Source organism: Pelodiscus sinensis, chromosome 27 (assembly GCF_052426305.1).
Source record: "Pelodiscus sinensis isolate ZL-2025 chromosome 27, ASM5242630v1, whole genome shotgun sequence".
Classification (NCBI taxonomy): domain Eukaryota; kingdom Metazoa; phylum Chordata; order Testudines; family Trionychidae; genus Pelodiscus; species Pelodiscus sinensis.
The window spans coordinates 12,351,341-12,364,789 of NC_143078.1; the positions used below are offsets into that span (position 1 = coordinate 12,351,341).

At 48.1% G+C, this 13,449-nt stretch overlaps 1 protein-coding gene across 5 annotated transcripts in view; it reads right to left on the reverse strand.

Moving 5' to 3' along the window:
- The window catches only part of ILRUN (inflammation and lipid regulator with UBA-like and NBR1-like domains), a 57,044-nt gene that overhangs the window by 13,703 nt on the left and 29,892 nt on the right, over nt 1-13,449 (reverse strand). For 2 of the 5 annotated variants that reach the window (XM_075910311.2, XM_075910312.2), the window contains exons 3-4: nt 6,617-6,814; nt 666-769 (exon numbers count right to left, since the gene is read on the reverse strand). In XM_075910311.2, coding sequence (XP_075766426.1) covers nt 666-769; nt 6,617-6,814 — 302 coding nt within the window. Of the gene's footprint in view, nt 1-440; nt 770-6,616; nt 6,815-13,449 lie in introns of all 5 variants that reach the window. The other 3 variants (XM_075910308.2, XM_075910309.2, XM_075910310.2) reach the window with 2 other exon arrangements.

Sequence of the window (13,449 nt, forward strand, 5' to 3'; positions counted from 1 at the left end):
CTGCTCCTTGGTGCAGGAAAAAAATATATACATTTATTTTCTTTGGTTGAATCCCAAGATGTGCCAGGGGAGGAGGGATGTTGAAATCACCTAGATTTGAGTTTGGAGATATTGTGACTTTTTTCTTCAAAACATATTGGAAGTTGGAGAGGACTTCAACAACTATCAGTTACACAGCACCCAGTCAAGATGAGGACATCAAGAAGGATTTTTAAAATGTGGACCTAGTAGAATCTATTGGATGAAAAGGGTGTTTTATTTCGTGTTTAATATAAGGTGAGGAGCTGGCAGAGTTAGACGGTCTTATAGTCAAACCCTTCCTTAGCAGGTCAGACGGAGGTGGAAGGCAGGGCTTCACAGTTTGTAATGAAGCAGGACTATCACAATACACATCATGGTCTCGTCACCTACCCATTCTCCTGATCTCCCAGGGCACCTACCTTACTGTACGTCACTACCGACAAGTTGTTTGAGTGACTGCTGGGGGAGAGATTTACAGAGTTTTGTGACAGTCCAGTCTGATCTTGTTCAATTTGGTCAGGAGCAGGCCCCCACGTGTTTTTGCTGATTGTGCCTAGCTCAGAACCCCCAGGGTCTTTTAGGTTGTTTTCATCTGGTTGCCTGTTCTTCTGCGGAGAGGCGAAGGGGTTAAAGTTTCCTTCTACCTTGCGATGTGGTTGTGTGTTGAATTCCGTTTCAAAGGACGACAGCTGCTGCGTTACTCCTAATAGTCCTCCAACCTCCACGCTGAGGATAACCCAGATGACATCTGTGAAAAGGGAAGGTCACTTAGGTTTGGGTTAGATGTATTCACAGAACAACAAGGCGATCACTCCTGCCCCTATAATATCAGAATAGTATTTTTACCTGACAGAATTTTTAACAATACATTTTACAGTGTTTTACAAGCACCACATAAGCCTAGCAGCATCATTCTGGCCAATGGGAGCTGAGAGATTTTGCTGGGAGGTGGTGGCAGCGCGTAAGGCCTTCCCCTTCACCTCTCCCCACACCCAGCACCCTGAGCAGAGAGCTACAGGGAGCAGACGTGGGACTGCTCTGAAGCAGCTGGCTCTTCTGTACCCAGATCCGGCAGCTTGGCAGTCCACTGGTCTATATATTGCATTGAAGCAGGCTATGGGCCTTACAAAATGCTTTGGTGGGTCTGTGAGCTGTCTGTTGGGCAACCCTGCCTTAGAATGTGACACTTAGAGGACCTTTCCCAGACCTGCAGAAGAGCTCTGAGTGGCTTGAAAGCTTTGCTCTCTCAGGTCCAATAAAAGATATTACCTTACCCACCTTGTCTCTAATCAGCTGCTGGTTGTCTGCCAGATTAAGTAAATCTGCAAGCAGCCCAACTGCTTGCAACATGTTGCCAGTGGCAGGCAGGCTGGGGAAAAGAGGGCAGCAGGGTCCTTTGCAGTTTAGTTTGACTACCAGTGCTTCTCAAACAGCTGAACTCACAGCGTGTCTCTTCTCATTTGGCCACAATGCTTAGTTTGACGGGGTTTAGCTGCCTTTACTTTACCAAGCCAGCCTCGGGGAATTCACTAGCACCTTTTCTCCTCCCAATATTGCTTTTTCAAAGCCATCTTAGTTTGTATATGAACACGTCAACGATCAACATACTATCAAGGTTTAAATCCCTTATGAAACCTCAATTAGAACACTGAAAAGACATAAGAAATTAGACTAAATCCAATTACATTTACAGAGAATTCTTTTGGCTTAGTTGCACAAACACAGTAAATAGTTTTCCACTAACAGGTCTCACAAGCAGTGAAGTGGTGCCATCTGCTGTTCATCTCAGGCAACTCCTCCAGTCTTACCCCAGCAAGAGAGGGCATGCCATTTCAGGAAAAGCCAAAATGATTAACCCAATTTTAAGGGCTTTCCCCCTTTCCTTATTTGAAAAGAACTGCAAAATTTGGACTTGAAAATTTCTGACATGCCACCATCATTAGTGGAACATCTGTACAGACGGACAATTATATGAAAAAAAGTTGTAGAGGGGTAGCCGAGTTAGTCTAACTGGAAAAACTTAAAGAATAGTCTAGCAGCACCTTAGAGACTAACAGAATATGTAGATTGTTTTTTAACTATATGAAAAGTAGCCAAAAACAATTTTTCTTTACCCACCTGGCAAGCCCACTGTTTAGCCATTTGACCTGAAACCACTAATGCAATAAATGCTCCCTAACCCAACAGTTCCTTTATTGTGCCTTTTTAATTTCATCAGCAATTGCACAGAATCATGAACTCAGGACCCAGCATGTATGTGAAGAGAGAAGCAGCGTTTTCTCTCCAGCCACTAGTCCTGCCGGGCAGTCTATCGTGGTCAGGTTCGTGGTGGCCGGGCCGGGGGGAGAGGAGAGCCCTCCGATAACTAGTTGTATGTTAAGACATATGTTTACTGGTTAATCTTTAACATCCCTACCTGTCAGCTTGGTGGGCACTGGGGGAGGCTGCCTGGGGACACTGGTTAACCGATTACCAGTAAGCATTACCCACTAAAGCTACTCGTTCACATCCCTAGTATTAGCATGAATATATTTTAATTCTAAGTTAAGAGTTTCAGGTGTGAGACTTGCAACTTAGCTAGCAAAAATAATTCTGAGACTCAGTGTGAATTCAAATATACAGCTCCCTAGATCCTGAGGGGCTGGGAGAAATGTGCAGGTGGCACATTTAGTCCCCAAAAGAAGTACTTTGTGTTATTTTCAAAAAAACACCTTTGATTAATGCTCCACTGTACTCCAGAGGATGCCACTTTCAAACCATCTTTCCTCTTTCAAGAAGGTTAACAGGACCGGTCTAGGGAGGAAAGGAAAAAATGGGGGATGGCAATATTCTCCTCCCAATACACACATTCAGAGTTAGTTAAAATTAGGTACAGTATACTGCACATATCTGGAAGGATACTGACTAGTAAAAGCTAGCTCCATTTCCATCATTAAAAAAAAGGAATTAAAGCACCATATAGTTAGATTTTTTTTTTTCTAACAGGGAAGAAACTGATACATGACTAGAAATCTAAAAATACAGCAAATGTAGAGATCACCAAAGGAAAGCAAATTTCCTCTCTAGATGACCTGCACTTGGAGAAACAAAGACAAAAGAATGCTTCTACTGTACAAATAAAATTACTCCCACATTCCAAGCATTAATAATTTTACGACCATCATCATCTGTAGCTATGCCAACAAAAAAAAAGGGAAAATCAAATCATGCTTCAGAGCACCATCTAAATATGCAGAGAAATCAGGCAACAATTCCACACACTGTGTATATCAGTGGCTATGAATTATGGGGACGGGTCCTTCCTCTGAAGCAGGCTATCACTCTATGTTTCTCAGGGTAACAGCTGTTTTTCCGACAAAACTTGAAGAACATCCACACTACAATTGTGTTCTTCTACAAGAAAAACTGAAAGAACAGAGGGGTTTTTCCAGCATTGGCAATCCTCATTCTACAAGGAAGAAGCCTTTTTGTGAAAGAGCTCTTTTGCAAACAGGCGTGTGTGGCTGGAGAGGGAGGGAGTTTTCGGAAGAAAAGAAAAGAGGAAAAAGCACAGGTGCCCTGGTGGCCATTCCATCCATTGCAATCACTGCTTATATGTGAGAGAGCGTCCACTGAGTCTGGACGCACTCTTTCGAAAAAGCAGATCACTTTTTCAATGCACTTGTGTGTGTGGATGCTCTCTTTCACAAGAAGTTTTTTCGGAAGATCTCTTCCGAAAAAAAGCTTCTTGCGAAAGAAGCCTGCAGTCTAGACATATCCTAACTGAAGAATGTAAATATCAGAGAAAGCTACACACAAGGAAAGTAAATCAAGAAAACTTGTAACCTTTACCCTACACTTCAGTTCTAATCACTCTCTCTTTATATAAAAAAATGCTCCTGGAGGATGAGAGTGATATCATCACATCACTCTGTGTCCCGCAGTCTCTCCACCTTCAGCTGCCGTCATCCTCTCTTCCTCCCCCTCCGCTGTGCTCATGGGGGCAGGAGTCATGCAGCCTCACCCTTCCTGGTGCTCGGGGGGGCGGGGAGGAGGCAGAAGCAGGCAGGAACCACACACTCCTCCCTGATACTCTGGGAGGGCAGGAGCAGCGGGAGGGGGGGGGGGGGAGAGCCGGGAGCCATGCAGCGTCCTCCATTTCCCTTCCTGCACCCCCGCCTCCTCACACCCCCTCTTGGCCGAGACCCCCACACATCTAGCCCCCCTCACACATCCCCTCCACCAAGACCCTGCACCCTCACAGATCCCATCCACTAAAGCGCCACACCCTCGACCTGCTCCTGCCCCCTCCCCTGGCCAGTCATCCTGCACTCTCCCCCTGGCCAGACACCTATCCCCAGAGAGAGGGGGGTTGGCGAGTATAGTGAGCAGGGGCTCAGCCCCTTAGTGACCTTTAAAAATAAGAATTTTATACCCTTACACAGCAGTGCAACTACAGAAGACAATTGCAGTTATGCAGATCTCCTAAACAGAAATAAAAACAGGAGAAAGCTTTCCTCTCATTTCAGGTATCAATTACATCCCCTCCAAAGAAAGCTTTGATCTGTTGCTAATATGTACTTTTGAAGAGGATAATTATTTTGTTTTCTGGTGTTAATATATCTCCCCCCATGCAGTCAGGGTACACTAATTGCCATAAAAAAAAAAATCAAGAGACACCTGTTAAGTATGTTCTCACTATCTGTTAGTACCAGTGAATGTTTAGCACAAATCACAAAGGAATGTAGTACAGAAGTCAGTGGGTTATTTATTATTTAAAAAGGGCCTGGTATTTCCAAATACAGGCCATGTTCTCCAAACTCAGTGCATGGAATTAGGGTGGTTTACATTTAAGTGTTACTATCCAAACTATTTTCATTCAGTGTGTGATTTTTTTCCTTCAATATATTTATTTTTACCATCTTAAGTTTTAAACAATGCAAGTGAAATGTAGACAAGCCTTAAATCTGTGACGTTATAGCTATTGCTATATGGGAATAATTATGCAGAATAAAACATTTTTGAGCTAATGTACCTGCAACTAAACTGGGGAGGGATGGCAGGATTTTTAAGAAGCTTTAAATTATACCAGTATTGGAAAAGTAGCACAACTTCCTAGTTTAGATCAACCCTTAGACTTTCAAGTCCAAACTCAGGTGCCTAACTAAACTGCACAATTTTCAGAAGAGCTAAGCACTGAACATCCTTCCCTTGAGAGAAAAAAAAGCACGCCTGATATGGACAATTAGATTATAAAACAGTCTTCCATGAGCACAGATGGCAGCTCTTTTGTTCCACTCTTAAAAATGAACAGGGAAAAAACCTGAAGTACAGAGAACAGTCTTGCACTGGCCTCAAAGGGAAGAACCATCAGTGGTCTCCAACCTTTTTACGCCCAAGATCACTTTTTAAAAGTCAGGACAAGCCAAGGTCTACTGCCCCAAGACCCCACCTCTTCCTTGAAGCCTCGCCCTCTCTGTTCTCCTCCTCTCCATCACTTGCTATCCCCAGCCCTTATACACTCATGAGGGTACGGCTACACTGCCATTTTTTTCGATTCTTCTGTAGGAAGAGGTTTTCCCAACATATCGCCTGTTTACCCCTTCTTTCGGAAGCCCCCTTATTCCTCGTCGAACGAGGTATACAGGGGTTGCCAAAAGAGGATGTTTGCTCTTCCGCTAAAAAAAGGCGGAAGAACAAAGGCATCCCTGGATGCGGAAGAATTTTTCCAGGATCTCTCCGGTATCCCGGAAAAACCTCTAGTAGTCTAGCCGTACCCTCACTGGGTAGACAGAGGATGTGTGGGCTCTGGGGTGGGAATGAATGATCTGGGTGTGAAAAGGGGTGAGAGGTGCAACCTCTGGGAGGAAATTTGGATGCAGGAGCATGTGAAGAAGGGAATGCTGGCTCAGGATGAGGGCTCAAGGCTGGAGAGTGCTGCCGTCAGGCAGAGGGTTGTGGTGCTGAGCAAGCCACAGGCACGTGGATGTGAGGGTGCAGGAGTTTGGGTTGGGTATGTGAAGGGCTCAGGGCAGGGACGCTGGGAGTATGATGGGCTCTGGACACATTTGTGGTGTGTGAATGGTGCAGAAGTGTTGTGGCAGAAGACTGAAGATGTGGGGGTACAGAAGTTTGGGGATGTAAGAGGCTAAGGACAGGGGATTCCAGTGTACGATAAGCTCAGATTTGGGTTCTGGGGGGTGCAGGAGTGTTATGATGCTGCAGCCAGATGGGGGGTTGGCCCCAATTGTGGGTTAGCCAGCCAGGCTTCAAGTAGGAATAAGAGATCCTCTGGAAAAGGGCTTTATTCCGGAGGATCGCGCCAGTCTAGATGCTCTTTTCTGGCTTTTCCCCAAGCCGGAAAAAAAGCGGCGGCCATGTTTATTTAATCCCGCGGGGGATATTTAAATCCCCCGCGGATTTCCCTATTCTGACTCGCCTGCTTTGCATGCCTATTCCGTCTTATGTGGCCAGTCTAGACTTAGCCCACTAGATTATCATTTAAATAATAGGAGGCTGACTGGGATGCCAGCCAGCATTGGACCAACAACAATACAAAGATGAAGGCTCTTACCTTGAGTGCTAAGGGATAACTGCAAAAAGAGGAAAAACTTACCTCCATAGTAGAGTCCTGTAGCAGTGCACATGCGCCACTGTCCCTGATACATTCCCGCTGTGCTAGGGCTGCACATCTGAACGCTGACATCTGCAATCTCCTGGGGCTCTAGCGATCGAACCATCACCATGTTTACATGGCCAAACTGGTCTCCCCCAACGTACTTAAGACAAACCCCTGGGGGCCATGCCTCTGTCCCTGATTGAACAGAAAAAGGCATTGAAATGTCAGTGACAACGCAAATGTAGCAACTTTGTCCTGCTTCTTTTTGGCACATTCCTGCACAAGCAGATAAACTTTTATTAAAATAGTCACACTGCCTTGTTGAACAGTCAAAAGGATTCCAGGCTAGTCAAGTTTTCTATTTCTCACACAACAGCTAGCCATAACAGCAAAGATTTTCATACAAACATAACTGTTCCAATATGTGACCAACTGAAAGGAAAGACCAGTAGCATATGCACAAGTGCTTTAAAATTGGGAAATTCAGAGTTGTAGTTTAACGAAGGCCAACACTAATCAACATATCTGAGTGAGCGACCTTTGATGACATGTTCAGCTGCACTTTAGCCATGTTGGGCAAACATGTAGCATGCAATAAAGATGTCCACCTAGTTTTTTCCATCTTCATTTTACAGTTCATCCCCCTAAGCCACCATCACATAACTGAAAATATGTTAATAGTCAACACAAGATCTTTTCCTCTCAAGTGTGTCAGGTTTCTTTTTCAGTTTGTTGGCAGTCTTGCAAATAGCTAACAGTTTTGTGCTCCCGGTTTATAATCTTACAAACTAGAAATAACATCCTTTGTATCAGTGGTGGGCAACCTGCAGCCCCGATATACAGTTTTTTTTCTCCTTCCTGTAGTGACGCCCTTTCATCTCCAAGATGGTGTGGTTGAACTACTCTTACAGTGTATTCCAAGTTTAGATGAGAGATGTGAATGGTTAACTGCTGGGTAATGCTTACTGGTTCAGTTAACCAGCAGGAACTGAAGCAGCCCAGAGGGGCCCGCCACAGGAGGGGGCACTCCATCCTGGACAAAGTAGCCCCCACCTGTGGCAAGCTCAGCCTGGTGCACTGCAGCCCAGCTAGAGCAGTCCCCGCCCATGGCTCCACCCTGCCCACCCTCATTTAAAGGGTTGAACATAAGATTTAACCAGTTAACTGAATAAACCAGGATTTAACTTCCCTAGTTTAGATTGCCACAAGCTGCTGTGCTGAGGGGGGGCTGTGGTAGTCCTCTCTCTCCAGGGTAGCCTGCCTCATCTCCAGCCCCATTTTATTTTTCAAAAAACAAACACTGAGTTCAGGACCCAAGCAATGCCGGGTAAATCATCCAGTATATGATCACTGCCGGGGCTCAACAATTAATGTAATCTACTCGCCCATGGCGAGTAGATTTTAGCCCGGCACAGCCACGCAGCGCAGTCAGCGCATGCACAGCGCACGATAGCGCGTGGCGGGCAAGCGGGGCTCGCCACTGCTTGGTAAGCCCTGATCATTGCAAGCCCACGCTGAGATGGCAACTCTGGATAGGTATTAGTGCCCAATCATCATCTTGTAGGATCATTTCTTGAGATACCTGACTTTATGGAAGAATATATTTTTCTGGAGGTACTGCAACGAGGGCTGGGCAATGAATCATTATTTGTAGGTGTTGAACCTAGAGGGAAAACTATCAACTGAGGAAGTTTCAGTGAGAGACAGTTGGAATGACATCACAGCAGCTATCTTTGGACCCAAAGTTAGTTAGAAATAACATTACGGTAGAGGACTATTTGAAAAGGAAGATCGGAGTGGTTAGCTGGCCTTAAGACGGTGATGCGTGGGAGTTTCAGAGCATAAAGACTTTTGTGTGAAAGGGTTTGCAGCCTGGCAACATGTTTTTGGTTTAAATAATGTGATTTTTATCAGTTTTAATGGCTTTATACTTGCCCAGCGCTTAGAGTGCTACAGCTGATAAGAGCCATCAACACAAAATGATTATTACGCCATGCTATTTCAGTACATGAATTTCTCGGGAGAGGATATATTGCAGTGACTACCCAAAGGTGCTCACAGCAGCTAGGGGTAGACTGGGAGATGGAAATAAGTTTGCTGAAGCCTGGTGACTGGTTAGCCTGCAGAAAGACTATCGCAGTGCAGAAGGGCTGGACCTTAGTCTTTGACAACAGGCAAAAAGGCCTGCCTGAAAGCAGCTTACTCAAACAGCACTACTTGCTTACAGAATTCTAAGAGAGCTGGTTCAACTCAATGAGTACACAATAGCTCTGCTTTCTGCACCAGACAGAATGCAGCTCTTCTACATCTAATCCCTCAAAGCAATGCTTCACTATTTTTTTCATCTTTTAAAACTGAAGTCATTTAATCAAGAGTTGCTGCAGGATCATTAAGAAAGAACGGTTACTTACCTCGTAACTGTGATTCTTCGAGATGTGTTGCTCATGTCCATTCCAATATAGGTGTGCGTGTGCGCAGCGTACACGCGCCGTCAGAGACTTTTCCCTCAGCAGTACCCTTTGGGGCAGCAGGGAGACCCCTGGAGTGGGCGCAGATATATCAGCCCATATATACCCCTGTTGGCCCCCTCACCCACTCTGTTCCTTCTTACCAGCATATTCTGGATAAAGGGCGGTGATTTGGAATGGACATGAGCAACACATCTCGAAGAATCACAGTTACGAGGTAAGTAACCGTTCTTTCTTCTTCGAGTGATTGCTCATGTGCATTCCAATATAGGTGACTCTAAAGCAGAACCTAACTAGGCGGAAGGCTGGAAGTCGAAACCACGGAGGAGTTAAGGACCGCCCTACATAGGGCATTCTCCTCTCTGGCCTGATGGGACAGCGCAGAATGGTTGGCAAACGTGTGGACCGAGGACCATGTGGTAGCCCTACAGATATCCAGGACGGAAACCTGTGCTGCGAAAGCAGTGGAAGCTGCCACAGCTCTCGTGGAGTGTGCTCTAAGTGTTGGGGCTGAAATGCCCGCTAGAGAGTAGCACTCTCTGACACAGGCAGTTATCCATGAGGCCATCTGCTGAGTGGATACAGGTTGGCTTCTCATGTGATCCACATTGGCTACGAAAAGTTGTAGTGATTTTCGGAACGGTTTAGTCCTGTCTAAATAAAAGCCTAGCACCCTACGGACGTCTAACATGTGTAAAGCTTGCTCTCTCTTCAATGCATGTGGTTTTGGGTAAAAAAACTGGTAGAAAAATATCCTGGGAAGTGTGAAATGCAGAAACTATCATCGGCAAAAAGGCTAGGTAAGGGCAGAGCCAGACCTTGTCTTTAAAAAAATACTGTGTTGGGGGGATCTGACGTCAATGCCCTAAGCTCAGACAGCCGCCTCACGGGTGTGATTGCTCCTACCTAGGAGGGACACCTTATATGATAGGTGAAGGAGGGAGCACGTGGCTAGTGGTTCAAACGGGGGCCCTATAAGTTTGGATAGTACCAGATTTAGTTCCCACTGGGGAACGGATTGCCGGACATGCAGATGGAGTCTGTCCATTCCTTTTAGGAACCTGTTGACCATAGGGTTGGCCAATAGCATTTCCCCCCCTTTCCCTGGGTGGAAGGCCGAAATGACCGCTAGGTGGACCTTAATAGAAGAGGAAAAGAGATGCTGGAGCTTGAGGTCCAACAGGTAATCCAGAATCAAGGGGACTGGTGCCTAACTCGGCTGTACCCCCTTCTGAGAAGCCCAACAGCAAAACTGCTTCCACTTAGCGAGGTACGTAGTTCTAGTGGAAGGTTTTCTGCTATCCAGAAGGGCTTCTTGGACTCGTTGAGAGCACTGGAGCTCCTCTTCCGTTAACCATGGAGCTGTCAAGTGGAGGGACTGTAGGTCTGAGTGGTGAAGCCTGCCCAAGTCCTGGGATATCAGGTTCTGGACCAGTGGGAGGGTTACAGGCCTCTCGCATGAAGGTTGAGGAGGGTCGAAAACCAATGCTGTCTGGACCACACTGGAGTGATTAGAATTAATGACGCACTGAACTCTTGCACTTTCAACAAGACCCTGTGAACTAGTAAGAAGGGCAGGAAGCCGTACAGCAGGCCTTGCGGCCAGTGGAGAAGGAGAGCGTCCCCTAGGGACTCCTGTCCCTGCCCCATGAGGGAGTAGTAGTGGGGGCACTTCATGTTCTGCCCTGTGGTGAACAGATCCAGATGGGAAAACCCCGACAAGCGCAAGATGGATTGGGCAACGTCCCAATGCAGGGACCACTCATAGCTCGCAAACGATCTGTTCAATCTGTCCGCTAGGACGTTCTGTGAGCCTGGAAGATATAAGGCTATCCCGTCAAAACCTTTGTTGGGACCTGGTGGGGTTATTGGGGGGCCCCTGGTTAGAATCTGGGGCTGTGCGAGGGCGGCACCTATTGTTCCTGCCATTATTACCCCTGCCCCCTACAATGGGTAAAATCGGGGAGTGGGCCCTGTGGAGGCATTCTAGGGGCATTCCTATTAGCATAAGAACGCATCTGGGTGGCAGGTGTGTGAAGGCCCAAGGACTTTAATGTGGCTCTCGTGTCCTTCAGGCCATGGAGCTGCTGGCCAGTTTGCTCGGAGAAGAGCGATGTGCCTTCGAAAGGGAAGTCGTGCAAGGTGTTTTGGACTTCCGGCGGCACTCCGGAGCCCTGGAGCTACGAATGCAGGACCACTCTGGTGGCCATGACTCGAGAAGCCACAACAGCCACATCAAGTGCTGCTTGTAGCACCATTCGAGAAATTACTCTCCCCTCCTCCTGAAGGGCCTTATACTCCACACAGGAGTCTCTGGGAAGCAAGTCTGTAAACTTGTCCATTGATGCCCAGGTGTTGTAGGCGTATCTGGACAGAAAAACTTGTTGGTTGGCAATTCGGTATTGGATGCCCCCCAGATGCGTAGACTTTTCTGTCCAGTAAGTCGGTCTTTTTAGCTTCCCTGTTCTTAGGGGTGGCCGCAGGCTGTCCCTGCCTCTCCCTCTGGTTGACTGCCTAAGTAACACCGGGGGAGGGTAGGAGAAGAGGTGCTCATTACCCTCCTGAGGGACAAAACACCTCTGTTCCACACGTTTATCGGTGGGCGAGATGGACACTGGAGTTTGCCACAAGGCTGCTGAGATCTTGGCTACCGTCTTGTTGATTGGCAACGCCACTCTGGAGGGAGTGTCTGTGTGCAAGATGTTGAGACCTCAGAGACCTTGTCCGCCTGGACTCCCAGACTTTGGGCCAGGTGGTCTTGTTGGGCCCCGGCATCCATGGAGGGTGCAGAGTCAGCCAGAGCCTCATCCGGGGAGGAGGACTATGACCCCTTTGCTATATTTCTCTCGGCGGGAGGAGGTGGGGGGGGTCTCTGTACGGCCTGGATCGTCCAACGTAGCCACGGAGAGAGAGGTTGGCTCACCAGAGCCATGCTCTCCCCTAAGCCTGGGGATGACTGGCCCGGAGGTAGCGAGTGGGCCGAAGTGGGGGACCGGACCAAAGGAGTCGCCAATCGAGGGACTCATGGACCTGACGTGACACAAGCCAGTCTAGAAGGGTTCGCACCCTGGCCCTGATGATAGGACCAGGGGGTCCAAAAAGGTGACTGGGGTGGCCATGTCTGCTGGACCATAGGTATGGGGATTGGCTGAGCCCACTGTTGTTGGTACCGATGTGGAGAAGTACAGTGCCAGGAGTGGTGCCGGGAACGGTACCGTGAACGGGACCAAGAGCCCGGTGAAGACCATGCAGACTCCACGTCGGAGTCAGAGGAGTACTCAGAGGCGGCCAAAGGCAGTGCCAAGGGCCAGTGTTGACTGTCCTGCGTCGTGCTGAAACATGACTTCCAGCTTGCCATGGTGCCGAGGTAGAGGAGGAGGCATGGCCGAGACAGGGTCCCTGACAGTAGGTGCCATGGTGCCGGGCAGGTAATCAGCATCGCATCCTGTGCCGGAACCGGTGCCAACGGCACGGGTGTGACAGACAGTGCCAGGGGAGGTGTTGCATGTGCCACATGGCTCTGCCACACATCATGTACAGTTTCGCCAGGCACCCGAGGAGGGGAGCAGTACCAGGCACCCCCATGCTGTCTTGAGGGTGCCGGAGAGGGTGGAGAGGAGGGAAAAGTATATAAGCACCCTTGCTACCACCAAAGCCTCCAGGGTGGACAGGTCCAGGAGATCCTCTGAAGGACTCACATCCCTCCGTTGGAAAAAGTAGTCACCCGATCTAGAAGGCCCAGGCTTTGGACTGACTGGAGCTGGATGCCCCACTGTAGAGCGCACAGAGAGCACATACCTGGGTGGGGATCAATCCCTATTAGGACTCCTCTTCCATATCCGTACCAGCGACTGGGAGCGACGTCTGGCCCTGTGCGATACTAGGGAGGCATGGTGTACGGAGCTGTCACGCACCAAGGCCAGTGTACTGTTGAAGCTTGGTGCAGAGTCCAGTTGTGGCGTGGGGGGGGCTGTCTGCTCTGTAACCTGGGGTCTCCCTGCGCTGTGATGTGAGATTCTCACTGACTCATCCAAATGTGTATTAACCCAGACACCTAGGCTCAGCCTCCCAGGGAGAGAGATAAAGGCAGAGAGGTGGAGACCAACACCAGGTTTCGGGTGAAGGGGCAGTGCAGTCTTGGGCTGGAATCATGAAGGAACCAGTCTAAGGAGAGGGCTGGAATCTAGGGGCCCAGGGACCCCATCTCAAGGGGTCTGAGATATCCTGGCCCAGACTCCTGTAAACACATCATGTCTATGCTGTATCCTGGGAAAGCAATAAACACCCTCTATTCTACCAGCTGGCGGAGTCTGTTCTTGCTGCTACGGTGGGTGCAGTGTCAGGGGAACCCCGACTACGTCG